At 31.1% G+C, this 27983-nt stretch overlaps 2 protein-coding genes across 18 annotated transcripts in view; both read left to right on the top strand.

The window, feature by feature from the left end:
* Positions 1–20005, top strand: part of Sin1 (SAPK-interacting protein 1) — a 323009-nt gene extending 303004 nt beyond the window's left edge. For all 16 annotated transcript variants that reach the window (XM_085806729.1, XM_085806718.1, XM_085806726.1 and 13 more), the window contains 2 exons: positions 7496–7630; positions 11575–20005. In XM_085806729.1, the coding sequence (XP_085662855.1) occupies positions 7496–7630; positions 11575–11798 (359 nt within the window). In that variant the 3' untranslated portion in view covers positions 11799–20005. The remainder of the gene's footprint in view (positions 1–7495; positions 7631–11574) is intronic.
* Positions 20006–27118: 7113 nt separating this feature from the next.
* Positions 27119–27983, top strand: part of LOC118185358 (LIM/homeobox protein LMX-1.2-like) — a 262041-nt gene continuing 261176 nt past the window's right edge. Inside the window, exon 1 of one of the 2 annotated variants that reach the window (XM_085806712.1) lies at positions 27119–27174. The gene's annotated coding sequence lies outside the window, so the exon portion shown is untranslated. Of the gene's footprint in view, positions 27175–27427; positions 27505–27983 lie in introns of those variants that run through there. The other variant, XM_085806713.1, reaches the window with a different exon arrangement.

The following is a 27983-nucleotide window of genomic DNA, read 5'->3' as shown; positions in this document are numbered from 1 at the left end:
AGCAAATGCTAACTGTTTATTTAAAATTCTTGTAATATTTAATATTTTCATGTTTTTCATCGCAGCCATGAGCATGACTTTGTGAGGAATTTTCATAGCTTGTGTATTTGAGAATTATGTTTTGTTAATTTTGAACATTCTACTAGGTATACTAGGGATGATTAATTTTACTAGGCATGATTAATTTTAAATATTAAATTTTCACTTCAGTCATAGTGAATGTGATTTAAAGCAACCATCCATAGTTCCAGACAATTTTAATTTTTCTGTAGAAAATTCTATCTGTAATAAGATGATTCTCAGTTGTAGCTGTTATTGATTTGCATGAAGTTTTTAGCTTATTCAAGGCTGTTAAATAAAAAATGCCTAGGTGTTTATTATTGCTCTTATAGTAACAAAATTGTGAATTAAATGAAAGATAAGGTGCAGATAATTTATTTCATTTAGTGAAATATTGTGAATAATATTTTAAAGTATATTTGTAAAGTAAAATAAGTATAGATGGAATGTTACTTAGTAAATTTGAAAACAGTCATTGCTTATTAAAATTTTTATCCAATGTAGTCTGTACACTCAACTGTACACTGCACTTTCTTTTTTCATTAGTAATTTCCTGTTTTGAAATAATATGAACTTCATGTAGTTAATTAACTATCTTATTTATGATTTTCTAAACTCTCACCTAATTGTTTTAACTTGGATACAGAATTTAATGTTTAACATTAGTAAAAGCATTACTAAATAACATGAATTTCTATTTTAAGATCAAAGATTGTATTCCAATAAAGTTTGCATATTTGATTTTTTTTTCTTTTAGTTGGGTTCACTGAAATTGACATCTAAATTATTAAACTAAAAAAAAAAAAAAAAAAAAAAAAAAAAAAGCTTAAACTGTTCAAATTCTGTATTTTAATGTTTGTTTGTTATCTGCAAGATATATTCTATTTTCATGTTTTCTTTAACTTGATAAATGCTGTTTTATAATTTGATTTTGTCTTCAGTTTTTAAATTTATATTTAACATCTTTCTTTTTGTTTATGTTTGGATTCATTACTTTATTTTTCTCTCTATTTTATATATTTTTTTATTTGGATTTGATTGAATGAATGAGCTCAAAATTTAACTCAAATGTGTTTTAAAATTTATTACTTCTCTTCTTTTGATAATGTCCTACAGTCCACTTTTAACATCAAAATTACAGGTTTCTTGAATTAATTTAGTTTCTTTGATTTATTTTGAGGTTCTAATTCCCTAATAAGAATGTTAGCAATTAATTAGTTCCTTTATTAAAAACACATTCCGTCAAACATTACCGTTGAAACATTAATTGTTAGATGCTTGCTTTATTCAGAAACATTACCATCAACATTACTGCTCAAAAAAAACTTACAGTTCAAAATATTATCGTTCTGAAAAAAAACTGTTGTTGCCAATCGGGAAAATACATTTTAAATAAAATTAATATGTTGCGTTTACATTCGGGCATCCTGACTTAGTTACGACCTCGGAACATTAAGAACTTATATTTAAAAAATTAAATCTAATATTAATGTTTATAGTTCGAAAGTCTTTAGCTCTCATAGAGATTCACCGTCTTTTTCTATTCTTTTTCCGTGTCATAGTTTTAGTAATATGTGGCATGTTGTTATCGTTATCCCCAGTAACACTAATGTCATCACCATCATCATCGTCTTCTTCTGATTCAGCTTGACACTGCCATGACCTTAATTGGCTCACATGAGCTGTCGTACTAAAGAAATGTCCTTTCACCTTCTCTTCTAATTGAGTCACTCTATAGGTATCACTTGGTAAAACTTCTGTAACTACTAAAGGTCCTCGATACTTTTGTTGTGTTTTGGTTAATTCTCCAGTTGATTTAGGTACTCTTCTCATAACTACTATTTCTCCTCGTTCGAATGTTAAAGAATTGCTTTTCTTCTTGTCATAATTTGCTTTCATTTTCATCTGCATATCTTCAATTCTCTTTCTAGTTTCATTCTGTAAGATTACTGGATTCACCCATTCATCTGCTTCTTCATCTGTAATCATCCTCATCAATACGTTGTTAAATTTTGGTGAATAGCCATGAAGCATTTCGAAAGGAGTTTTATTTGTAGTCTTATTTATCATATTGTTTAGATTTCTTTCGCATTCCTTAATCTTTTTGTCCCAGTCTCTCTGATTCATATTTTCCATACTCGTTTTAATCGTAGCCAAAATTGTTCGATTTGCTCTTTCCACCATTCCATTACTACTTGGATGTTGAGTTGAATTGAGTGTATGACTGATTCCATTATTTTGACAGTACTCTCGAAATTCCTTCGCTGTGAAACATGTTCCTCTATCGCTGATAATTTTTTCTGGTAACCCAAAATCATCTACAAAACTCTTCAATGCAACTAAAACATACTTGGTTGCAGTACTTTTCATAGGATATAAGCTTTTAAATCTCATAAAATTATCAATTATTACAAATAATTCTGTATTTCCTCTTGAACTTTTTATGAATGGTCCTAAATGATCTATATGTATAATTGCAAAAGGTCTTCTACCATGTCTAATTGGATGCAGTACTCCTTGTTTCTTACCACTAGGCATTTTATTTACTAGGCATTCGAAACACATCGAAATGTGATGCATAACATATCGTTTCATTCCTTTAAACCAGTATGATTCCTTGATTTTGGCAACAGTTCTGTCTGCTGAAAAATGTCCCAAAAGATCATGAAATTTTACTACAATACCTTTTCTCATTGATTTAGGTATGACATATAACAATTTCTCCTTTTCCTGATCTTTCACTTTACGAAACAATCGATTATTCTTCAAGACGTAATTTTCAGTTACATATTTCTCTGCATTCGTTCTATCATTTATCTTTTTCTTTAAAATGTCTATTAATTTGCATAATTCTGGATCTGAATGCTGAATCATAAGAATTTGTTCATCTATCGTTAGCATTAAACAAACTTCCAAGTTGTTTTCAGTTATAGAGTCTAAAGTTTCTTCTGGCTGATCAACTGGCGATCGGCTCAATGCATCTATGCGACTCATTCTTTTGCCTTTCCTGTGCTTTATTTCAAGATTGTATTCCTGGATCAGATTACTCCACCTTGCTATCTGAGGATTTGAAGTTTTCCTCGCGTTTAAATGAACTAAAGCTTGGCAGTCTGTAATTACCGTAAATCGGATCCCAATTAAAAATTGTCGAAGTCGTGTCAAAGTCCAAACTATAGCCATTAATTCTAATTTGCTTGAATGATAATTCTTTTCTGTTTCTGTTGTTCCTTTACTTACACAATAAACTAAATGCCACTTTCTATCTTTACCTTTTTGCAACAGCATTCCTGCCAGTCCTTTGTTGCTCGCGTCTCTGTGCACTTCAGTCTCTGCTTCAGGATTATATAATGCTAGTATTGGTTCATTAGTTAAATGATCCTTTAAAGTACTGAATGCTTCTTGCTGATCTTCGTTCCAACGAAATGTTTCATCCTTCCTCGTCAGTCTCGTTAGCGGCTCAGCTTTCTCTGCGTATTTCGGTACAAACCTTCTAAAGAAACTTGTAAGACCTAAAAATTGTTTAACTTCATGTTCATTGGTTGGTTTAGGAAAGTTTAATATGGCTCGTACTTTTCTTGGTCCAGGTTGCATACCATTTGATTTTATTAGAAATCCCAAATACTCAACTTCATCTTTTCCAAATTCGCATTTTGTCAGTTTCAATGTCAGCATTGGTTCTCTCAATCTATCAAACACTTTCCTAAGTTTTTCCATCATTTCTTCCCAAGATTTAGCTGGAATTAATATGTCGTCCAAATAGCACAATACTTCTTTATTAAGCAATGGACCCAAAACTTGATTCATAAGTCTCTGAAATTCTGCAGGTGCATTAGCTAACCCAAAGATCATACGTTCAAATTGACCAGTATCATCTGGAGTGATGAAAGTTGTTTTCAGTTTCGCTTCTTCAGTTAAAGGAATCTGCAAATATCCATGAGCTAAGTCCAATGTAGTGAAAACTTTACACTCACTAAGACATTCAAGAAGATCGTCTATCCTAGGGAGTGGAAATTTATCTTTAACAGTTTGCGAATTCAACTTTCTATAATATATCACTAATCGTAATTCACCTGTTTTTTTTTTTTTACGAGTAAAACTGGACTAGCATACGGAGATCTTGTTTCAGTAACAATTCCACATTTCTTCCATTCATTTATTATCTTCTTTATAGAAGCACGCTCTTCGGTATTGGTTTTATACGACTTCATGCAAATAGGCTTGCTCCCTTCAATTTCTTTAATATCCATTTTTGTTAAGTTTGTGCACCCTAATTCCTCCATATTTAATGCAAAACAATCTCGATACTCATTTATCAAATGTAAAACTTCCTGTTTTCTTTCTGACGTAGTATTGTTATTAACTTTAATTTCTTCTAAGGTAATCGGTCTCCTAAACTTCTTAATTTCATTTATTATTATTATTTCCTTTTGACTTGAATTTTCAGTTTTCTGATCTGAACTTGGTTCAACTAATTCTGCTACTTCCGCTCTACCGATACATTAATTCTCTTTCAAAATTAATTTTCGATCGCTGTAGTTAGTGACTGGTATCACTGTTTCTCCCTGTATTACTTCCAATAATGAGCCTAACTCATCTTCCGATCCACTTATTAAAACATAACCGTTATTTATTTCATCAGTTTTAACTTTTACGAAATTAACCATATTACTTTCGATTTGAGTGTCTTGGGAAGCCTTCAGTTTAATTCGCGGAGTTTTGCTATCATTTTGCAACTGTGAAAATGGGCAGTCATTAGCATAACGTATGTGCAAGGTATTTCCTATCTTGGCGTATGCAATATGCGGTAAATCAATCCATGTTCGACCAACTAATAAGTCGCATGGTTGTGTTTCATCTCCTACAGTTAGAACTGTAATGTCCTTTCCTTCCACATTATCAATCTCTAAGTTAACAGTTACTTTTCCCAATGTTCTAGCAGCTGGTTTATTCTGGTTCCCAAAGCCAAACAATTCCTCCACATCAGGTTTTATAATAAGATTCAGTCTCTTAGCCGCAGACTGTTTCAATAAACATGAACTAGAACCCGTATCTATGATTGCAGTAATTTCTTCCCCATTATTGATGCGAGCATACTTTAAATATACAGCTGGTGAAACACCTGAATTCTGGTTCACGGATAAATTATTTTTAACATTTGTCAAGTCTGGATTCTTAGACGTACACTTTTTAAAAGTATGACCCTTTTCATTACATTTCCTGCAAATAATTTCTTTTTTAGGCTGTGGACAATCCGTCGCTATATGTCAATAATAATCATTACAATTGAAGCATTTCGGCTCACCCTTTTCATTGCGGATGCCAGAATTATATTCCCTTTTCCTTTCGTCTGTTTTATAAAACTTATCTCTCAGATTGTATTTATTATCAAAACTGTTTTAAAACCCACTTTGAAATTACCATCTGTCTGCATGGAATCGTTAACATTTCTTTGTCTTGAATACTGATTATAGGATCCTTCATAAAATTTAGAACCAGATTTGGGCTTTGAATTATGCCCAAAAGTTTTATTTTGTACTTGAAGTACTTTTATCCCTGCCCGAATATTTTCATATTCATCTAGTTTTTCAGCCAACTCTTCAGGATTAATGAATTTAGACCTATCATCAATGAAATGGTCTCGGATAGCAGCGGGGACCCTCTTCTTTAATTGATCAGTAATAATAAGTTGTTTTAAAGAGTCAAAATCTGTTACATTTAATCCAGCAAGCCACTCTTCAAAATAATCTTTTAATTCAAACGTGAAGTCCTTCCACGTATTACGCAATGTTTTAATATGATAAATGAACTTTTGCCGAAACTGTTCAGGGCTTAACTTAAATTTTCTCAGTAGTAGTTGCTTAACGTGCTTATAGTCGTTAGCTTTTTCTTCTGATTCACGGGCAATTAATTGAGTTATTTCATAAGGCAATAGACTCAACAGCTGAGAAACCCAGTTTTGTTCTTCTAACCCAATACCTGAGTGCCTGTCTCTCAAATAAAACTAAATAAAAACTTATATCACCTTCATTCAAATCATACTTATACATTAATTTACTCATATCACAAATATTACTTCTACTAACATTAGAAGGAACAGAATCATTTACATTACTACTTCTGATTTCCGATTCTATTTTCAATTTTTCAAGTTCAAATGCTCTTTGCTTATCTTTTTCTAAAATTTCTAACTTTTCCCTGTCTAAACGATCATTTATAATTCTATCTAGCATTTGTTTAGTAAAGTCTTCATTATAATTCTTACTATTCAAAATCATATCTCTTAAGCCTACAATTTTAATATCAGAAGGGACATCTACATCAAGTTCCAAAGCAAGTTCTTTTAAGTCACATTTCTTGCCTCTTGCCAAATAAGCCATCTTAGACTTCAATTTTCAAATAATAATACAATAATTATACTTAAGTTCTTTCCGTTTAATACTTAAATATAACATAAACAGTTTATAAATTCACGTACCTTTCTACTTTCAGTTTTGGCGAGCTTCCGCATTCAGTTTAGGCTTAGCGTATGTTAAGGCAATACGTTGTTAAATCTAGATAATAATTCTAGTTTATCCCACTTCTGAAATGTTAGCAATTAATTAGTTCCTTTATTAAAAACACATTCCGTTAAACATTACCGTTGAAATATTAATTGTTAGATGCTTGCTTTTTTCTGAAACATTACCGTCAACATTACTGCTAAAAAAAAAACTTACAGTTCAAAATATTATCGTTCTGAAAAAAAACTGTTGTTGCCAATCGGGAAAATACATTTTAAATAAAATTAATACGTTGCATTTACAAGAAACTGTATCAATCAGTTTTCTTTTTGACTTTTTTGCCTCTTTATTGACTGTCAGAATTTAATTGCATGATTTGGATACATGTAATTCTCTTTATTGGTTATTATTAGTACTAGTTATTAGTTAGGATTTATTCCATGTAATTCTATGTATTAAATCATCTATGTATTAATTTATGCATATTAATATGTAGTTGCGTATTAATTTAATCATATTAATTATGCTTAGTTTGAAAAGCATAATAATTAAAAGTGTATGTCTCAAATCATTATTTAATTGAATAAAACCTGCAACCACTTCTGTATGCAGTTAGAAAACAATAATTTTATTTTACTGTAGTCAAGTTTAGTATTCTGCATAAATTTTCTTATCTCTTGGAACATAGATTAGTTTTCTATCATTCTTTCAATCTGTTAGTCAAGGAAGAAATGACTATACAGTATACAACATTTATCAAGAACAAATTTACATTCAGTATTAAAAGCAAAGTGCATTCTTGAAACTGTTGTGGCTTTTAGTATCAGTTCTTAAACTTGTCAGAAAAAAGAAAATGAAATAGTTAATACTATATTATTGTTATTTTTTTTTGTCTATTTCATAATAAGTAATATATACTTTTGCCTTCCATTTAGGAATTTCTGGTGAAAAAGTTGAAATTAACCCTATACCTCAGAAAGGTGCTGTTAAATTACTTAGCAGGCAGCAAAAGCCTGCTACTCATTACATGGATACAATTGCTGCATGTGAAATTGTATCCAAAAAATATAGTAAGTAACTGCATACATTATATTTATGATATTGTTTTAAAATTCATTATTTCCCAAGTACTTTTTAGTAGAATATTGCAGCGCTATATGAGAAAACTTAGCACATGGCAACATATTTAAATTACTAAGAAATGTAATGATACAGTAAGTGCTGCTTAATGTGATCATGTTTGTCCATGTCTGTTTTGACAACATTAAACAATGAAAAAAATACCCTTCAAAATAATAATGGAATTTAACTAATTTGATATAAAAATATCAAAAGGTATTTTCACAGCATTTTAATGAAAAAAATGCAAAAGTTTACTTATGAATTGTCATGATGTTTTTGGAAATTATTTGGCCAATGCTTGTACCTGTAATCTTAATATTCGGAAGGCATCCCTCATTCGAAGAAAATATGCTGATGTAAAATTTTAAATTAAACAAATAAAAGATAGCAACTTTAGTTAACTGTAGATGTTTTCAAAAAAATTTTCAAGGGTAGAAAGCTCTGTAGAGCTTCCCGCCCCCTTCCTGAAGAAGAAAGGCTTGTTGTCTGATTTTGAAATTGTTTGATAAATTTTTTTTGGTGACTTTATTTTAGTTAAAAAAATTGTATATTATATTAGTTTGATGGTAATTGAATTGTTGATCACAATAAGCGATATTTTCCATATTTTCATATACAAACGAGTAGTAATTCAACAGATTGATAACAATGTCTAAATGATAACATTAACCATGATGACATTAAGTGGCATCTGCTGTATATAAATTTATAATCTTTTGTAAAAGTTGGCTGTTTGTTTTCGTTCATGTGGTAATAAAATTTCCAAGTGAACATCTTATTTAAATTGTAGCCACATGTAAAATATTGTGGTATTTCCTTATTTTAAAAGTAATGGAATACTTGGAAAATGCTGAATATATAAAATTTCTGGATTATTGATTGCATAGAAAATGGAATTGATATTAGAATAGCTTAAGAAATTTCCAATCAAAAATTATAAAAACAATCAGCTTATTTTTTACCAACTTGAATATCAAAAGCCTAAATTTAAAATTATATAAGATGTCAGGGGAAAAAAAATACATTTCGGACAAAAAAGCTAATTTATTTCATAGGCCTTAAACATGAAAGTAAAATATTTTATCCAATTATGAAATCTCACCGAACATGAAATTTGGCAGAAAAGTTACCAAACTTGCATCAGTCCTTCTGGCAGAAGTTTAATGGAACAGATTATTTTATATATAGTAAGATATTAAGCAAATACAAATTACAGATATAGCATATAAAAAACTTAAATTGCATGTCATAATTTTTCATGTTTCATTATCCATTTTCAAATATTGTCGCATATCATGACTTTTTTTGGGCCAGAATCCTGCAACTTAGAAAATGCTTCATTGCATGCTGTCTCGTAGAAGCAGGCTGCCACCAAAGCTGGTGCAGCCATACCAAGCAACATAATTAAGGGATGGTAATATTTCTTAAATTTATGTGCTAATAGTGTAACAAGCTTAATTTGTCAAGTAAAAAATTTCCTAAAATTCTAAAACAATTCATTTGCTTCAGCTTTATGGTTAGTTGAAAGCTAGATAATTAGGCTTTTACTGTATTTCCAGAATTCTCTTTTCTACAATTCCATTGAGAAATCATATTTTTAAACCAATAAAGTCAGTTATTTCTTTCTTATATTTATAAAAAAAAACTATTTTTTAAAAAATAAAATGATACAAAAGATTCATACTAACATGAATTTTAATAGTTAGTTATGTTCTCAACAGTTGTTTGACAATGATTTCAGATGGTATTGTTTCGTTTTTTTAGAAGCAAATTATAATTTTTTTCTGAAAAGGTGTTTTCTGAAAATTCAGGACCTTCTTCATTTGAAATTTAGCCAAAAATTGATTTCTACCAGATATTTAATGCTATTAGATAGCTGTTAAGCAGCTGTACTACATCACTGGATATGAAGTGCTTGGCTTAAAACTCTGCAATAGTGATTTATTTCTAATGATAGTTTTATTGAATCTGAAAAAGAATTTTTCCTTTGATAATAAAACATATTACGTAAAAAATTTGATAATGATTTAAAATTCAGCTAACAGCTTAAAATTTTACTCTGAAAAGATACTTTAATGACTGATAAATGGAATTTATATCAATGCAAGAAATATAAATGTTAATAAAATAATGCATTTAAATCAAATAGAAGATATGGTTAGTTATATACTGCTTATAGTTATGGTGTCTAATAGAGTACCAAACATTCCAACTTGAATTTTTATGTTCAGCGAAATTCATTCTTTCATTTATATTAATTCTAGAGAAAATTCATGCATTTTTGAAAAACCATTCTCTAGCTCTTTCTTTTTCCAGGTGTCAGATCTGGGACAGTATTTTTCTTATCTCTGAGATGAACAAGTGTCTTTGAAAATGCATATAGTATTTTTTATAAAATTAATGTCAATATGAAGGGAATTTTGCTCAGCATGAAAGTACTTGTTCTTCTTTGCTATGTTTTAAGGAATGGAAGTAAATTCTTTTCAAGTAATGGAATGGTAGTCAGTAAATAGTAATCAAAAAGATGATGTGAGACTAAAAGAAATACTATTTATATCATATTTTGTGTTTTTAAATATTAAAATAAGAATTAATTATAATGAGTTATAAATCTTTATTATATGTGAACCACAATTTCTTAAGCATTATTTGCTGTCGAAGTAAAAAAAAAAAAAAATTATATGTAAATTTTACAAAATTACAGTAAATATGTAACATAATAGGTATTAAGCATGAGCATCATATTTCTTTTGAATTTTCTGGCAGTATTTTAAAAGTAAATTATATTATGCAATTCTAAAGATGTAATAGTCATTTCACAATCTGTGAGTTAATGTTATTAAGAGAAGCAGCCTCCAGTAATGTCCCCCCCATGAGAATATGTGTTTGGGTTATATTTCTTTCAAGTAAAAATAAATATTGTTATTAAAAAGAATGACTCATCACTGTGTAAAATAGCCCTAAACAAAATATAACACATATATACCCCCTTAAAACAGGGCTTAATTTCTAAAAGAAGAAGTGCCAAAGCCCTATAGAAGACCTTCAGGAAAGAGAAACAAGAGTAAATAAATAAATAAAAGGACTATTAAAATCATTAATAATTTAAAACTTAAATGGTTAATGATTATCAAATTAATTAATAACTATATAATTCATATTAATAATCAATGTTTATTCATTATTATATAATTGATAATTGTTATTTAATTAATATATAATTTATTATTACTTATTAAAATAATTTTAAAGATTAAAGTTATTGAATAAAATGTAGAGAAATAAATTGAAATTTCATAAGTGATTTTTTAATATAATTTTATTGCTAAAAATAAAATTTTCGAGATCAAATTTCTACTGAAATTGTTGTTCAGTTATATAAAAGAAGTGCGGAGCCTTGTATTTAGGGCTTTGGCACAATTTAATCTCTGCCTTAAAACCTAAAAGAAAATATTTTCTTTTTTAATAAATTTGCTTGAAAGTTCCTTTCAAAAGTTAGTTTTTAGTATTTACTTGGAAATGGCTTAAAAGTATATAAAATCACAATCTAGACACTCTAAATTAGGTGAATCTAACAATAATATGTTAATATAACTAAAAGTGCCTTACGCCATTATGTCGTGTGCATTGCAGGAATTGTTAGGCTGCTCCTTACCAAAAGGGTCTTTTTTCTATGGATGCCTAGTTATGGATTACTTAAATTTAATTATTTGTTTACATTTTTCAAATCTTAAATCTTCAGAAATAGCAAAATATTCTACATGCATATGATACAGGAATTATTTTTGAAATATTTTTTACTGCAGCTAAAATTTTATGGTAAATATTTGTGTATCTCTTTAATATTCTTGATTTATAAAGTTTTGATAATTATTTCTGTATTTTACTTTAGGTCCAGGAAAATGTATTTTCAAATTAATAGTACATCAGGATGGATCAGAATTCAAGAAATATGTCTTTGAAACAGATCCCCAAACTGCTCAAGACATCGTGAAGAAAGTTCAGATAATATTAGAAATGCATTCCAACAATGCTTGTAAAGAGTACCAATTGTATAGGGAGAAAAAACTGCAAAAGAAACTACAAAAATCTCAGCAGAGTTTTACTAAATCATAATTTGTGTTCATGGTGTTTTTGTTATTTAAGAAATTGTATTTTTTTCAACTAAAATAGCTCATGTTCTTTTTAAATCATAGCTCTTCATCAGTTTGTTATTGTGTGAGGTTGTACTTTTTTATAAATGAGAATATTATGTTTCAACAAAATCATGTGTGTGTATTTATCTAATAATTGGGTATTTTTTTTCGTGGTAAATTTATGATTGATGTTTAGGTAATTAACTTACTCATTTTCTTCAATATAGATGTTATAATTATTGTAGATTGTATTTTGATTTCCATAATATTAATTTTATTATTTAATGTATTACCAATTTGTTTCTTCTTTAATTTTTCACTTTGTGTGAAAGAATGTTTTCAAGTTAAATGAATGTTAATCTGAGCTATTGTTCAAGTTCGTTACAATATTTATGTGCTCTGGATTAATTCTGCATATAAATATTGCAGTAATTTCTCTTTTGACTTATGCAATCATTAATATGAATGCCAAATGTAATCATTAATAAGAAATTCAGCATTTTGTTTAAAAACCCATAAGTGGCGTTAAGTGCAAAATTTAATTTATATTGGTAAGGAGTGATAATGAGTGATGTGTAAGAATGGATTTCTGTAAGTATAAAACTGTTTTTAGTGGTACTTAAAACATAAGAATGCTTGAGTGGATTCTATGTCTACATTGATGTTAAAGGTGATCTTGCAGACTGCATATCTAAAATCATCAATTAATTTATACAAAGTAATTGTTTTAGTCATGCATTAATATCATACTGATTGTTAATTTTCTGAAGATAAAGATAAATTTACTTCATAAATGGTACCAGAAAAGAAATAATGATTTTTACTAATGTTTTTCTAAGCATCTAGTGAAAATGGAAAGCCTTATTTTCATTCATAAAATCAGATATTAAACAATAATTACACTTTATGCTATGAAACTTTCATGCTAATGCTTTCTTTTAATAAATGTAAACTTCTTACCTGAAGCTTTTATTTTTTAATGAACCAAGCACAGCTGAAACTGGCTTTTAAAAATTAAGCATGTGATGGTAAAACCAACAAAAATGGAAATATAAAGCTTTAATTAACACCAAATTGCATTTGAAGGCAGCGAATGTGTTTATGCATGAAAGAAAAAAAAATTACATACAAAGATGAAGACAATATTTAATTTTCGAAAATTATACAATGATGTCACATTTGAGTCATTAACATACTAATGTTGAAAGCTAAAATTAAGAAACAAAACGTACATCAATAAGGTATGTCACCACCCAAGACCTTCACACAAGCTTTACAGTGACAGCCTATGCTTTCGGTGATGTGATCAACAAGATGCTAAGTGAACACAGGTCATTCCTCCATTAAGATAGTTTCAACCCTATAAGACTGAATGAAGGAGATATTCCTCCATTAAGACAGTTTTAACCCTATAATACTGGATGAAGGAGGTAAATGGACAGAGACAGCTGCCTATGGGCATCCTAAACATTTTCAGTGGGATTAAGTTTGGGGGAGAACAGTGGCCACTCCATATGAGAAATTTCGTCATTCTCCAGATACTCCTAAATGATGTTGGCTCCATGAGGATGGGCATTATTATCCATAAGAAGAAAATCAGGACTAATTACTGTAGTGTAGTCTCACAATAGGGTGTATGACCTTCATCGTGATACTGCATAGCTCTCACAGAACCATCTGTAAAGTCGTGCAATTGGACGCGATATCCCATAGGAAATTCTGTACCACACCATGATGTGCCACTTCTGAATGTGTTGTTTTCAGTAATGTTCTTGTTCTGATTCTGTTTGCCTTCTTTTTCTTCAGACCCTTACAAGCTTAATGTCTTATTCCAGGGAAAATCTGGGCTCATCTATGAACTGGATATTTTGCCAATCTGAGGCAGTCCAATTGTCTACTTTAACCTTTCCTATCTAGATGGGCCATTAAAAAAAAATGCAAATATTTTGTACTGGGTGTAGTCCTTTCATGTGAAGCCTATGACACACAGTACTGGCAGATATAGTCTAGCCACTGTATATTGGCAGACACTGTAACCCTGGATGTATCAGTTCAGGAAGTTGCTCATCAATTCCGCTTGGCAATATACCGAGCTGCAAGGTAACTGTTTCACTTGTTTGAAATTGTTTCCACATTAAAAAAATTACAGAATCATCAAAAAAGCGACATATTTGTTTTTCTGTATTGCTTCAATGAATCTAATAGCACCCTAGTGCTGACTGTCTGCTATTCATCTCTTTCAGCCACAGAAACATGACTATCATAAAAAATTATCCTTCAGAACTTACAAAAAATTCAAATCAGCATTTAAATGAATCTCCTCAAGCTTTTCTGATTGCTAACATCTTCAATGATTGTGTTGTTAACATACATTCAGTTAGTGAATCGTGATTCACTGGGACATATAGTATTTGCATCTACTTCCACGGTGAATCCGAGACACTCAGATTTACGTATGGTTTCAAAAATAGCTAATTTGCATTGTGTGCCTAATTTTTGGCAGTCAGTATAACTAATCATTATATGCACCAGGCATTTTATGCCAGATGGAATTAATTCTGTTTTAATTTTGAATTAAAGATTTAAAATTTGAACAAAATTAATTGAAAGAGGATCTGTTCTCTGTATTCCTTGTATACTTACTTTTTATATTCGTAATCAGAATTTATTATGCCAAATAACATCACTCATTTTCAATTTACCTTTTGTTTTTAAATGTTTTAATATGCACTTTTGCACATTTTCATAACTACCAACTCTTTCAGTTTTTCATCACATCTCATGGTAGATCACAGAATCTCCCAGTTTCTAATGTTTAGCCTATACTAATGAAAAGGTTTCCCAGCAATAAATGAAGTTTATTAAATTCATGAAACTTAAATTGTGCAAATTCCATTTTCCCATCCATAGTAATATGCAACATAATTTGATCAGAAGTTTCTTTATCTACTGTAGATATTTTAGAACTTTTTATGAAGATTCAAACACTGTTTAGTCAGTTAATATTTGTATTTAATTTTGTTTTGCATCAATATATGATACATTACAGTCAGCCTGTTCTGGCGTGTATGTAACTTTTATCATACGAAAACAGAGAAAGGGAAATTATACAACTAATTTAACTTCTGAAAGATGCAGTTATAATAAAAACATAACAAATGAAAGTATTGATGGATAAACTACTGGTAACTATGCTAATATTATTTATTAAAATAAATCTATGTTAAAAATACATAGTAATATTAACATTACAATGTCTAATAAGGTATATTTATTCTACTGGATTTTGCCCACTCTTTTTGTCTTCCACAATGACTCGTTGAACTACTCTGCTAGAACTGTGTCATCTGCTATGGCCTGCAGTCATTACCAGGACCAACACTAGAGACAATGCAACCTGTATTGCGGGATTTAGGGTTGGCGAAATTTTTAGAATTTAGGCAAGCATTGAATGGCATAATTCACGAGACATGGATATTGCACTGACCTGCAAAATGTTTAAACTATGCCCTGGTCATCGCCATTTCCTTTGTCGCTATTCAGTCTATCTTCTCTCATGCAAAGCTTTCAAAACCATCAAGAGTGTTAGGTATTCCTGTTTTCTTGAAGCTCTGCACTATGAATAATTTACTAATCAGAACTCATGCACCTAAAATCCATAAGCAAGTCGGTTAGTAAGATGATTATAACCACTATGTGGATGAATTCATTTTAAGATTTAGGGAAACTGGCTTTCTAAACGTCTTGAGAAAGGAAAAAATTATGTGACTTTTTAAAAAAATGTCATAATCTTAAAAAAAGCTTGAAAAGCTAAAGAAGGGGAGTAATATATAATTAAATATAGTATTACTTTTATTTTCATCATATTTAAAAGTACTTTGATAAAGTATTTTGCACTAAAGCTGATATTCTATTTAAATTTTGATCGTTATATCTGAAATAGCTTGTTCATTTTATTTAAATAAATAATTCGTTTTCTATTATATATAAATAAATACATTTTCATAGCCGGCTAAATTTTTAATATTAGCTAACCTGTTAATGCCAGATATATGCACCTATCTAGATTAGCTTCGATTATTTTGCAAAAATGTAATCCTTAATGTTGTATTACATCTACAAAATATATTTTAATAATAGCTATGTGAGAAAATTATAGTGCAATCAAATAAATGTAAACTAAAAACTGATAAATTTAGGAATTATTTTTTTCAGCATTATTTAATTTTATATGTAAATACAATGAAATATATAGTGCTTCAATATAGATACATGAAAATAATTTAAGAAAATGAAGAGAATTATTTGTTCAGGTCATTTGAACTCTGAAACTATGCAAAAGCTTTTAAAAACTCAAAATTTTTGTCTCTTAAGAGAAGAGCAATTCATATCATAATTATTTTTCCTTCTGAAGTTATATGCTAGAATTTTATGAATGTTTTAAAATTATATCTGTGTACTTAATATATTGAAATGTGTTAATGTTTTACTTGAAACATATTTTTGATGTAGAGTAAATTTAATTTTTACCAAAATTTTGTGCCAATTACAGTTATGTATCTGTGATTTTTAAATAATACTTTGAAATTGTTTTTTACCCTTTGTGAATTTCTGCCTAGTCATAGTGTTTAAAATAAAGAAACATTCGACAATTAAGCTACTTATACCATTCCTCGATTACCGAATTAAGTGCCTTTGTTGAGTCATTTACATAAAATGTTACTGAAATCTTTGCTGTGTAATGTGTGATTCATTTTTTATTTTACTTGTTATCTCTGCAAGAGAAAATGTCATATATGAATGTTCATGATTATTTTTGTGTTAAAATACATGGTGCTTATATATAAAATGAAATTTACCTGTATTTTGTAATTTTTGTAAAAAATCATTTGTTAGCATTAGAAATTATTTTTTGCATTGAATTAGTCTAATACAAAAATGGTTATAGCTCTGTTATTGAATATACAAAATATTTCAAATTACTATGTGTTGTTGAAATGTTATGCTGTTGTTATTCAATTTCTAAAAATTGTAAAATTTTTTCATATTATTGTAAGTAAGCTTGCAGTTATCCAAACTGTGCTTTCTTACCTTTGTTTGAAATGAAAATGTTGCAAATTTTCTTGTACATATAATCTGATTCATTAATCAAAGATGCAATGCTGTTTTATCAGATGATTACTTAAAAGAAAAATACTTCAATAAATTTTGATTCTTTTAGTAAAGTTAGATAAATATTCTCTGACAGTTATTTGAGACATTTGATCACATCACGAAACCTGTGCTTTAGGGAAAAGATCAGCAGTTTTGCTTACCAAACAATTTTAAAGTGCCTTCTGTTCAGATATCTAAATTTTAGGTATTTAGATATACAAACACTCATTATTGTAATGGATTCAAATTAAAAAATCTTTTTTTGCCATTTTAACAATTATTTGAATTGTACAATTAAATTTTGGACAAGAACTGAATTTCAGACATCTAGATCATGACTAGATTAATGACTAGATGAATTAATTTTCAACTGCTAGAAACATCTAATTTCGCATACAATAAATTGTTTCCTATCCCTGTTATCCTCATGTGCTCTGTTCAACCAGGGTGTGCTATGCTATACATCCGTAACCTCTGTCCATACTTAAACTTGTTATTTCATGAATTTGCCTTTCAATTTGTAAACAGTACTGGCATGGAAAAAGGAAATAAGAAGCAGACAACATCACTTTAATGTTGAGAAGGAAGAAATTTTTTATTTCATTTAGCATAAGAAAAAGTATATGTTTATAATGCATTTCAACAGTAGCAATTGCTAAAAAAGTGTAATATGGAAAGACATTTAATCACTGTCCAGTGCTCACTGAAATCTCTCGTTTCTGAAATATACTCTCTTAGCGGGAATGTATTGAGGCGGGAGGCACAGAAAGAAAAGAAAGAAAGCTAAAAAGTGGTCTGCATTAAAAATGTTAAAGTCGACACAAAATTCAGTCCAAGAATTCTTCCAAGAGTCAGTTATATAACTTATATATAACTTATATTTGACACTAAAACATTTTTGACAATGTGTGTTTCAGTTGCTTTGTGCGAGAGAAGTTTTTCAAAATTGATAATAAGTTATCTCTGATCAACAATGGCCCAAGTAAGACTTAATGGTTTGACAGTCCTTTCCCTCAAAAATGCAGTAGCTAAAAACATTAATTTTGATGAAGCTATGAACAAGTTTTCAAAAGTCAAAGATTTAGCCCCCCCCCCTTTTTTTTAAAGTGATAGAAAAATTAAAAAACTTTTTTTAAATCATCAAAAATGGCAGATATTTGTCTGCTAAATGTAACATTCCCCTCCCCCCCCAAAGTATTGATTTTTTTTTTCTTTCTTTCCAAATCATTCTAGCTATTTAATTTTAATTAAGTAAATGTTAATTATGTATTTGTGTTGGGATCTTTCTAATGAGGGACCCCAGATAAATTCCTATCCCGGGCTTCAATAGCTGTAGGTCCGCTACTGCCTCCTAGTAAAAAATAAATAATAATAATTATAATAATGAATAATAGTAAACTATTTACTATTATTATATTTTGTGCTTTGCCACATTAAAATGTTGATTTAAAAATTTTTTTAGTGTTAAATTAACAGCATCATTTGATTTTAATAATCCATCAATGCACATGCTAGGTGAAGGTTCATTCAACCCATTGCTTCAAAATACAACGATTTATTTTGATTTCTGTCTGGCTAGTTTTTTTCTAATTTAATTTTTATTTAAAATTTTAATTTACTAATGTTCGAAAATTTTTAATATTTGAAATAATAATTAAAAATTTTTTTAGAAAATTTTTTTAGCGTTAAATCAACAGTTTCATTTGATTTTGATAATTTATCTAAGCACATGCCAGGTGAGGGTTAACTCAACCCATTGCTTCAAAATGCAAGGATTTATTACAGTCAAAAGTCGTTAATCCGGACTCGTCGGGACTTCGGCGATTCCGGATTATAGATCATCATTTTAAATCGCGTAAGATGGCATGCAGAAATTCTAAAATTAAAAATATGAAACCCTAATTTATGAAATAAAGAACAATTATGATCTAAAGGGTATCAAAAATTACAAAAAAAAGCTTAATATTTATTTGTTTACTTTATTAAACATTTCTTTCAATGTAAGTTGTTTAATTTGCTTCGTTTTATGTGATAATACTTTCTCTTTAATTCTATAAACAGACGTAATTTTTTGTTCAGTTACAAAGTTCCGCTGTTCAAGTCCCGTTAATTGCTGTGCCGAGAATACCGACTAACTTGTCAATCGAAACTTTTTCGTTTTCACTAACCTCTCTGTCACATTCTTCATGTCTTTATCCATTTTCTGCAGCAATTCCACTTTTTGTTTGATGGACATTGAAACATACTTTCGTTTTGTACGATCCTTTGGGAGCTCTAGATTCGGAAATTCTATTTGACATAATCGAAAGTTCAAGTTTACTTTTATAGTATTGCTCTTACAGTCTGCAAAAAATAATAAGCCGGATCCAATTCGAAAATTAAGGAACAACGCAATCATCAACATTAACTGAAATAGATAATTAGATAATTTTAGCTTATACCGTTCGTTATACATAAAACGCGCACGCAAAAACGTATTCTGCGCTTGCGCACACGCAAATGCGCAGTCGTAAGAGGTCTTACGCGCACGCATAAACGCCTATGCGCATGTGTCAACGCGGCGCATGCGCAGAAAGTTTTTAGCTTTAAGGTCCGGATTATGGGTGTCCGAATTAACGATTTTTGACTGTATTGATTTCCAACTTGCTTGTTTTTTTTAATTCAATTTTTATTATAAGTTATTAATTTTTAGAAATGTTTAATATTTGAAATAATAGTTACTTCCTAAATTGAGCTAGATTGTTACAATTCTGAGAACTGACTGTTGCTCTACTCTGTATTTGCTGTTTTTATATGTTATTTGTTGGATTAATTGCTTTTTTAGATGCTTTTATTTTTAATATATTTTTTTTATTCTAATCAAATGAGTGGTTTTGATGCTATTTTTTGAATTTTGTGATATTGGGGGGCGGAATCTTGGAAAATTCGGCAGTTTTGCTGTTTCTTATCCAACCTGTATGGGGTGGACTGATAAGAATACAAATTGTTTGGTTGTTATTTTAAATTTTAATTTATAAATTTGTGTCATTCTCATTTTCTGATTCATATATTTCTTTCATTACACCTTCATTATTTCATTTTTGAGTTAAAGTAACACTTCGAATAACGATTAAAGAGGAGGTAAAGCATCAAGAATCAGCGTAATCTACATAAATTTGCTGACTTATTTCAAAGGTTTAAATAAAGAACTTCGTCAGCTGTAGAAGTGCAAAATAAGTGCACGTATTTTACAGAACTTCAACTCTCTGGTCGTTTTCTCTTTTGTCAATAAAATTCGCACTTCGATACTTAAAGACTCAATTCCGGATATGAACACGATTCCTTGCCAATGGTTTAACTTACAGTGGTCAGACTAAGAGAGCCTTTAACTTTTGCTCTAAGGATTGTGAGGGATACGTTAGGAAAAAATAAACACATAAATCCCTAATTGCCTGACACTGTTGGTCAGAAAATCACAGTTTTCATTTTTGTGTAGCCAAAATTATTCAAAAAACATTTTCCGATGGCGAGTTAGATTTTGTTGAGGAGCTTCACATTTATAAAAATGTTTAAGTTCCAGTTAATGATCCCAATTCCAATTCTTTACCTTTAAAGAAATTATTTTATAGTTTTTCCATTTTCGTCATCAGATGGCGCTAGTAGCATGATTTTATTCTTCACATTGTTATCGCGGTAGCACTATCTTCTCTTTCTTCATTTGCACTTAAACCTTCGGAACTAGTCTTGGGAATTTATGGGAATTAGGCTGATTCTTGTTGCTTGTAACTCCTTCAATACTATTTTATTTTTCATTTTTGGTTTATACTGATTTTGTACCTCCCCCACCTGCCATGCTTGTGGTGTATGCAAATTATTAATTATTTAGTTTTTAATCGCTTAGTTCGGGTTGAATATGTAATGGAATTCTTTTTTAAATGTTTATTTTACATTGCAAATCGATAAATGCCGAAGAGCCATTACATTATGACCACCCTTCATCTATAACAATAGTCTCGCCCAGAAACAAAACCATTGTGTTGCGTGGCTGATGTTGGAGTATATAAAGCGACTATTGTTTAAACTTAAAGCATCTAAAGTTAAAAATAAATTGGAGTCAAAGCAAGGTAATCCCTCAGCAATATTAATAATTGCATCCTTGTAAAGAGGTTAAACAGAAAATAAAAATAATCATAGTAGCACAAACTTTGAAAACTAAAAATGCAAAAGGGAAAATATATACGTATATAAGATCTCCCTTTATTAAAACTCCAATTCAGAACTCATCAGGTGAAAATTAATTAAAGCTTCATTAAAGTTGATTAATATGCTTCGAAAACGTGTTTCGTTCTCTCGATAAATTTGAAATCAAAAACGGAAAAAGGAAGCAATTTTACATTGCATAAAAACTCTAATGAAACCGAAAAAAGTGAATCTCAGATGTACCAGGATTTTCTCTACGCGCCTTCGAAACACTTCGAAAAAAAAAAAAATAAAAATAAAAATAAGACATACATTGTTCCAAATTTACACACACACACACAAAAAAAAAAAAAAGTATTGTAAAATGACCATTCGAAAAAAACCAAATTGGTCTAAAAATATTATATACAAATCCGAAATTCAAATTCAAATATAAAGATGATCGCAATACAAGTATACTTTAAACGAAATAGTCATTTAAACAATACTCTAAAAATGGGCGGCTCCCGATTATGCTTAACTACACTTTTAGGTCCAAGAAAGCGGATAATTTTTCATAGAGACTGACTGCATAAAATAATAAAAGCAAAGCAAAGTCTACTTCGGCAAAAAATGGAAAGCCTGAAAGAAACAAAATTGAAAGAATCTATTAAACACAAAATTAAAAAAACGCAAACTTGCTGAAATCATATGACGGCCTTCAAACGAAAATTTACTTAATTCTTCAGATGACCTAACTGAGTTTCTTGTAGAATTCATAGTGGCTCTGAAGAAGCCGAAGATGGTAGTTTTTGGAAACAATATGCCATAAGGTTCAAAGTGTCCAATACCGGAACCAAAGGTTCAAAAACTACTATCCTGTTAAACTTTGTGTGCGGGGATGTCAGATGTGGGTGCGGTTGTAAAAATTATTACCAGGGAAAAGGGTGATCGTCGAATTTCAAAATGGCGGTGTTAAAAAACTTTAAAAGATGCTGTCTTCTGTAAAATCTAAAAATGTGAAAGTTGCGTAAACGTGAAATAAAAATAAAAATATATGGTATAAAAGATAAAAGTCTTCATGTAATCGGGGTAATGTCTTTGAAACTAAAAAGCCCCATTTTTGTTAGTAAAAGCAAGAAAATTTGCCAGTAATAAATAGATAAGATAGAAGAAAGAAAGAATATTTAATAATTGAAAGAGAAAAGAAACAAAATCTTTGCAATATTTACATTAAATTTCTTATCGTAGCCATCCAACTATTACCTCCGATTAAGGTTTAAGTAATGATTATCATATCACTATATATGAGAAATTTTAAAAATGTAGTTAATACCAGCTTTCTTCAGAGTCATAGAAATTTTGAATAGAGATGTTTTCTTCTCTAAAAGAATTTTGATTTAATAATTGATTTTTTCTTGTAAGTATTCGACAAATATTTTTTATTCTAAGGAGCTATATATCTAGATATGTCTATGTGAATGTACACGAAATACCATGAAATGTCGTCCAATCACTAAGGTTGCGAAATTTTGCTTTTTCGATTAGTGTGTTTCAAACAGACCGATGAAAAGTAGCTTAGTAATAACTTCGTATATCAGTGAAATAGGAAAAATTTCTCGACGTCTAGCTGAAAAATTGTTCTTTGTACTTATGTATGATATTTGCAACTCAGACAATTTTTAGCTTATCATGCAGAAGTTTAACATAAAACGGGTATTAGTTAGAATCCTAAGAACTTTGTTTTACGCAATCTGTAACTAATGCAATGCGGAAGAAATATTTAACTTAAAGCAAGGTCAACTTATACTGCATAAGTTGGCCTTGCTCTAAGTCAAGTTCAGAATATCGTCTTAGCAGAGGCAGCAGGTATTAAGATGTCACTGGATTTTACGACAATTATAATTAACATAACGTGAGCCTATGACTTAGCACTACCTCCCATATAACTGACCTGATTAACTCTGTCTTTCGGTGGACGGCAAAAAATTTTGATATCAGGGTATTTAAATGGATCCTCCATTTTTTGCACCTGTCATCATTGTCAAGAGTACAATACTGCAACTTAGAAATTGCAGTAATCATATTGTCAATCTAGCTGGTAAGTAACAAACTGTTGGGCCATATAAAAAGTCTCTGTGATTTTTTGGTACATTTTTGAATAATAATTTTCTTTATTGAAATTCAATTTTAATCAAGTACATATTGACCATTATTATCTATGACCTTTTGCCATTTTTCGAGTAGCTGCATAATTTATATCGGGGTAGAACTTTCGTGGTTTATTATCAAAAAACTTGACCAAGTGATTTTCAACGGCGCTTCGGTCGGCCAATTTTTTTCCATCAAGAAAGTTTTGCAGAAACCTAAACAAATGGTAGTCAGACGGAGCAAAGTTCGGCCTATACGGTGGCTGCATCAAAATTTCCCAACCAAGTTCCGTCAATTTGTTCCGAGTCATCAAAGATGTGTGTGGCCACGCATTGTCATAATGGAACACAACTCCTTATCTGTTGACCAATTGTGGTCGCTCTTTCTGGGTTGCTTCTTACCAAACGGTCGAATTGTGTACAGTACAGGGCCTGTGATGGTTTCGCTTGGTTGCAGCAGCTCATAATGGAGAATTCCTTTCCAATCCCACCACATACACAACATAAATTTATTTGGCGGCAATCCAGGCTTTGAAGTCCTTTGTGGAGGATCACTGGCTTTTGACCATTATCGCTTGCGGTTTGATATTCTCGTATTTCACCCAGTTTTCATCGTCCGTAATGATTCGCATCAAAAATGGTCCGATTTCGTTGCGTTTCAGTAGCATTTCACTGATGGTAATTCGGCCAATCAAATTTCTTTGCGTTAATTCATGTGGCACCCAAACATCGAGCTTCTTTTTGTCATCTGTTCTTTTCAAATGATTCCAAACTATCATGTGGTTGATGTTTAGTGCCTCCGCTATTTCCTGACAGCTTGCGTGCCGGTCTTGCTCCACCAGTTGCAAAATTTCATCGACGTTTTCAGTGACTGGCTGATCAGAGCGAGGTGCATCTTTGACATCGAAATTTCCTGAAGGGAATCGAGCAAACCACTCTTAGGTCCTTCGTTCACTCGCAGCATTCTTTCAAAAAATTTTTGGCATTTTTTTGGCAGCGTTTTTACCTTTTTTTTTTCAGTAAAAAAGCATTACATAGTGTATTTCTTAAGATATTTCACTCATTTTCAAATCCATATAACTTTCTACACGAGCGACGAATTAAAAAAATATTTTCGCAAACAATGGAAGCTGAATGTCACCTTTCTTATGAGACAATCGGGTGGGTATTGCCGGATATATAGGCATAAACACCATCTAGTGGAAAAACACCGCAGAGACTTTTTATATGACCCAATATTTGTGAGTTTCTTTTTAGAAAAATCTGCAGCACAGGAAAGATATAGAATCAAGCTCTAAACTTTAGATTTATGACATAGTTCTGAATGTATAGAACACATTTTTGCAGTAAAAACTAAAGAGTTAGTTCGTTAGAAAAGCGCTGGTAAATAATGTCAAGCAGTAACCCCCCCCCCCAATTCTAACGAATCGAATAAGCGAACGCCTGAAATTCGCTATGGTATGAACCGCATGAAAATGAGAATGTGAGAATGAAAAGGAGCGAATAACTTAAATTTGTATGTACATTCTGAGACTTGGCGCCTGACATACAACATACAATTTTTCCTTTGACTTTAAAAATAACGAATTGCATTCTACCTCTGAGGACATAGTCTTATTCTGGATTAATGATGAAGATGTTAAATCTATCCACGAAATCATAACTTAAGACGATATCACAATACCAGCAAAAACAGAATTTCTACTTCCTGGATCCATAGCCGAAAATAGAAACTTTCCCTATAGCGTCATGGAATATCACAAGAACTCTAATAGCCCAAAAGGAGTACTAATAGTTTCAGCGCTCGTCGACCTACCGAGGACTTTTATCTCGGGGAGAGTTGCCAATGTAACTGACCAGGCGAGAGTTATTAAGAAAGGTCAAATGTTGCAGCATGTACTCCAGTGACCAGCGTTAAACGAAACAGTAACACTCCAGAATCCGTGTCTTCAGAGAGCATTACATCGGAGTTATTGTAGAAAACGCAATTAAATGGTAAAGAGAGGAATGCTACCGAACGTGTCATTCAGGAATTTCAAGATGTTTCCTTGTCTTCTGCAGTGGGTCGAACCAGTTTTACACATCATAGAATCGATATCGGGGTTCATCCACCAATTAAGCAACATCGGAGACGTCTGCCGATTGCCAAACAGAGAAAGGTAGAAAAACTTCTAAAGAACATGCAAGAGCCTTCAGCAAGTCCATGGGCATCTCCCATCGTCCTGAAGAAGGACGGTTCAACTATACTAGTGGAAAAAATTAAGAGATGGAAAACATTTTCCCACATTCCCCCTAAAATACCAGACAAAACCTTGACTATTGATTGCCACATAATATCACTGTGTCGCTAAGATAAATTTATATGCTCCTGTGTGCTTCGCTACTCCAGCAAGAGGTATAAAATTCTGTGTCCAGCTGTTCAGCTCATTCCATTCTGCAACACAGTAGTGATTTTTATTATCTTTCTTGAATAGTTTTGCTCTTTTTTGTTGTTTATTAGGTGAAATGAGTACACATCATCGCTTAGACAAAGTTACATGATGGATAATCATGCGTAGGCTTGAGGCAGACAATCCAAAGCTCGGATTGCAAGAGAACTGGATGTAACACCAAGCGTCATCTCTAATTTGTAGAATCAGTTTAAATTTAGCGGTACAGCACCCTAAAGACCAGAACAAGGTCGCCTGAGGGCCCCAACGACCAGTGACGACCGGTATTTGGTACTTTCTGCCAAGCGCCAGAGGATGTCTACAGCTACACAACTGTCTTGTGGCCTCGCCGGCTTTAATTTATGTTAATTAATGTCTTGTGGCCTTAATTTTGTCCACCAGTGTAGATTTTGCGTTGACTATCGCCGGTTAAACGAGGTTACGAAGAAAGACAGCTACCCTCTTCCTGAAATTAATGGCAAGCTGACCTGATACAATTTTAGAGCACATTTTGAACGTATCGCCTTTGATATCCTGAAACTTCTGCCACGAACTACTGATGGCAACAAATACATCCTCGGGTTCATAGATTATTTCAGCAAGTGTCCTGAAGCATATTCTATTCCTGATCAAGAGGCTGTCACGATAGCAGAGATAACTGAATTTCCAGTTTCGGAGTGCCTCTTCAATTACATTCGGATCAAGAAAGAAATTTTGCATCAGCTGTAATTAAAGAACTGTGTAAGCTACTCTGCGTTGACAAAACTCAAATGACAACTCTAAATCCCCAGTCAGACAGTATGGTAGAGAGGTTTAATGGAACTATCCTTAATAACCTCTAGTTGGTGGTTTCCAAAAACCAACAGGACTGGGCCAAGGAAGTTACCTCTGTTTTTACTGCCCATGGGATTGCCAGCTATTCCTCATCTCAGATGCTCTTCGGTCGTGACCTTCGTCTACCTTGTTATCTCTTGTTTCGTCGCCCCCCGGATGCCCTTTTATAGCCTGAGGATCTCCAGGCCCGGTTTAAAGTGATGCACAATTTTGCACGAGAGCGAGTCAACCTGCCGACAGACAAGATGAACACCCGGTACGATACATGAGCTACAGAACATTGATTCAACGAAGGAGACAAGGTGTGGTTATGGAATCCGATTTGATGGAAAGGACTCTGTCCTGGTTCCTTAGACGGTCTTAAAGAGGCTGAACGACGTCGTAACTCGGATCCGTAAGTCGTGGAATTCTAACCCAAAGTTGTTCATTGCGACAGCTAGCTTCTTATTATGACCATAGTACGTAGTGTATATAACGTAAATAGTTTGTAGTGGAACATAATTTAATGTTTTTATATAATTATTAAGATTTTCTAATTGGCAACACACTGTGATGTTTTTGCCTAGTTTATTAAGACTCGCTGTGTGGCAACAAGAAGTTGAGTTAGAAACGTTGTTACTTGGAGCGTTGAGTAAGCCTTATTTCTTTAAAAAACTTGTTAGATTATTTTTATGTCAAAAAAATAAGTAATATGTTGCAAACAAGTATGGAAGTTATACAAAAATAAATATGTTTCTTTAAGGCCAAAATAAGCATTTATTTAAATTATAAAAGGCTCTGACTGAAAGTTTCGATTTCGTTTTTCCATCAATACCCACGTTAAAAGACTGATGATTAATGTTTTATATAATTATTAAGAGTTTCTAATTGGCAACATAATGTAATATTAAGACTCGCTGTGTAACAACAAAGAATTGAGTTAAAAACGTTGTTACTTGGAGTGTTCTATGATAAGCGTTGAGTAAGCTTTATTTCTTTAAAAAACTTGTTAGATTACTTTCATGCAAAAAAATAAGTAATATGTTGCCAACAAGTATGGAAGTTATATAAAAAAAATCGATGTTTCTTTAAGACCAAAATAAGCACTTATTTAAATTATGAAATGTTCTAAAGTTTCGATTTCGTTTTTCCATCAAATGAATACAAGTTTAAGACCATGGTCCTTTTTGTTTTTAAATTTGTGCACTCATTTATTGATTTGTTTTATGTTACTTACTGTAATTATTGCTTATGTTGCTTGTTATTGTATTGTAATGCTTATTATTGCATTAATGCCTTAGTTGTAAGAATGGCTTTCTGTCCAGGGATTTTACTGCCCGAGACGTGCAATCCTTGGGGAGGGAGGCAGTGGGTATCTCGCGCAGCCGCTTGAACAATATTTAAATAAATAGAAAGATATATCAGCTAACTTCTTTAGTTAGCTGCTACTGCTATTGTTGC

Source organism: Stegodyphus dumicola, chromosome 12 (genome assembly GCF_044657685.1).
Source record: "Stegodyphus dumicola isolate Sdum_Otavi_A_Nest chromosome 12, ASM4465768v1".
In the NCBI taxonomy this organism is placed as follows: domain Eukaryota; kingdom Metazoa; phylum Arthropoda; class Arachnida; order Araneae; family Eresidae; genus Stegodyphus; species Stegodyphus dumicola.
The sequence above is the reverse complement of the archived record's forward strand: the minus strand, read 5'-3'. Positions and strand labels throughout refer to the sequence as shown.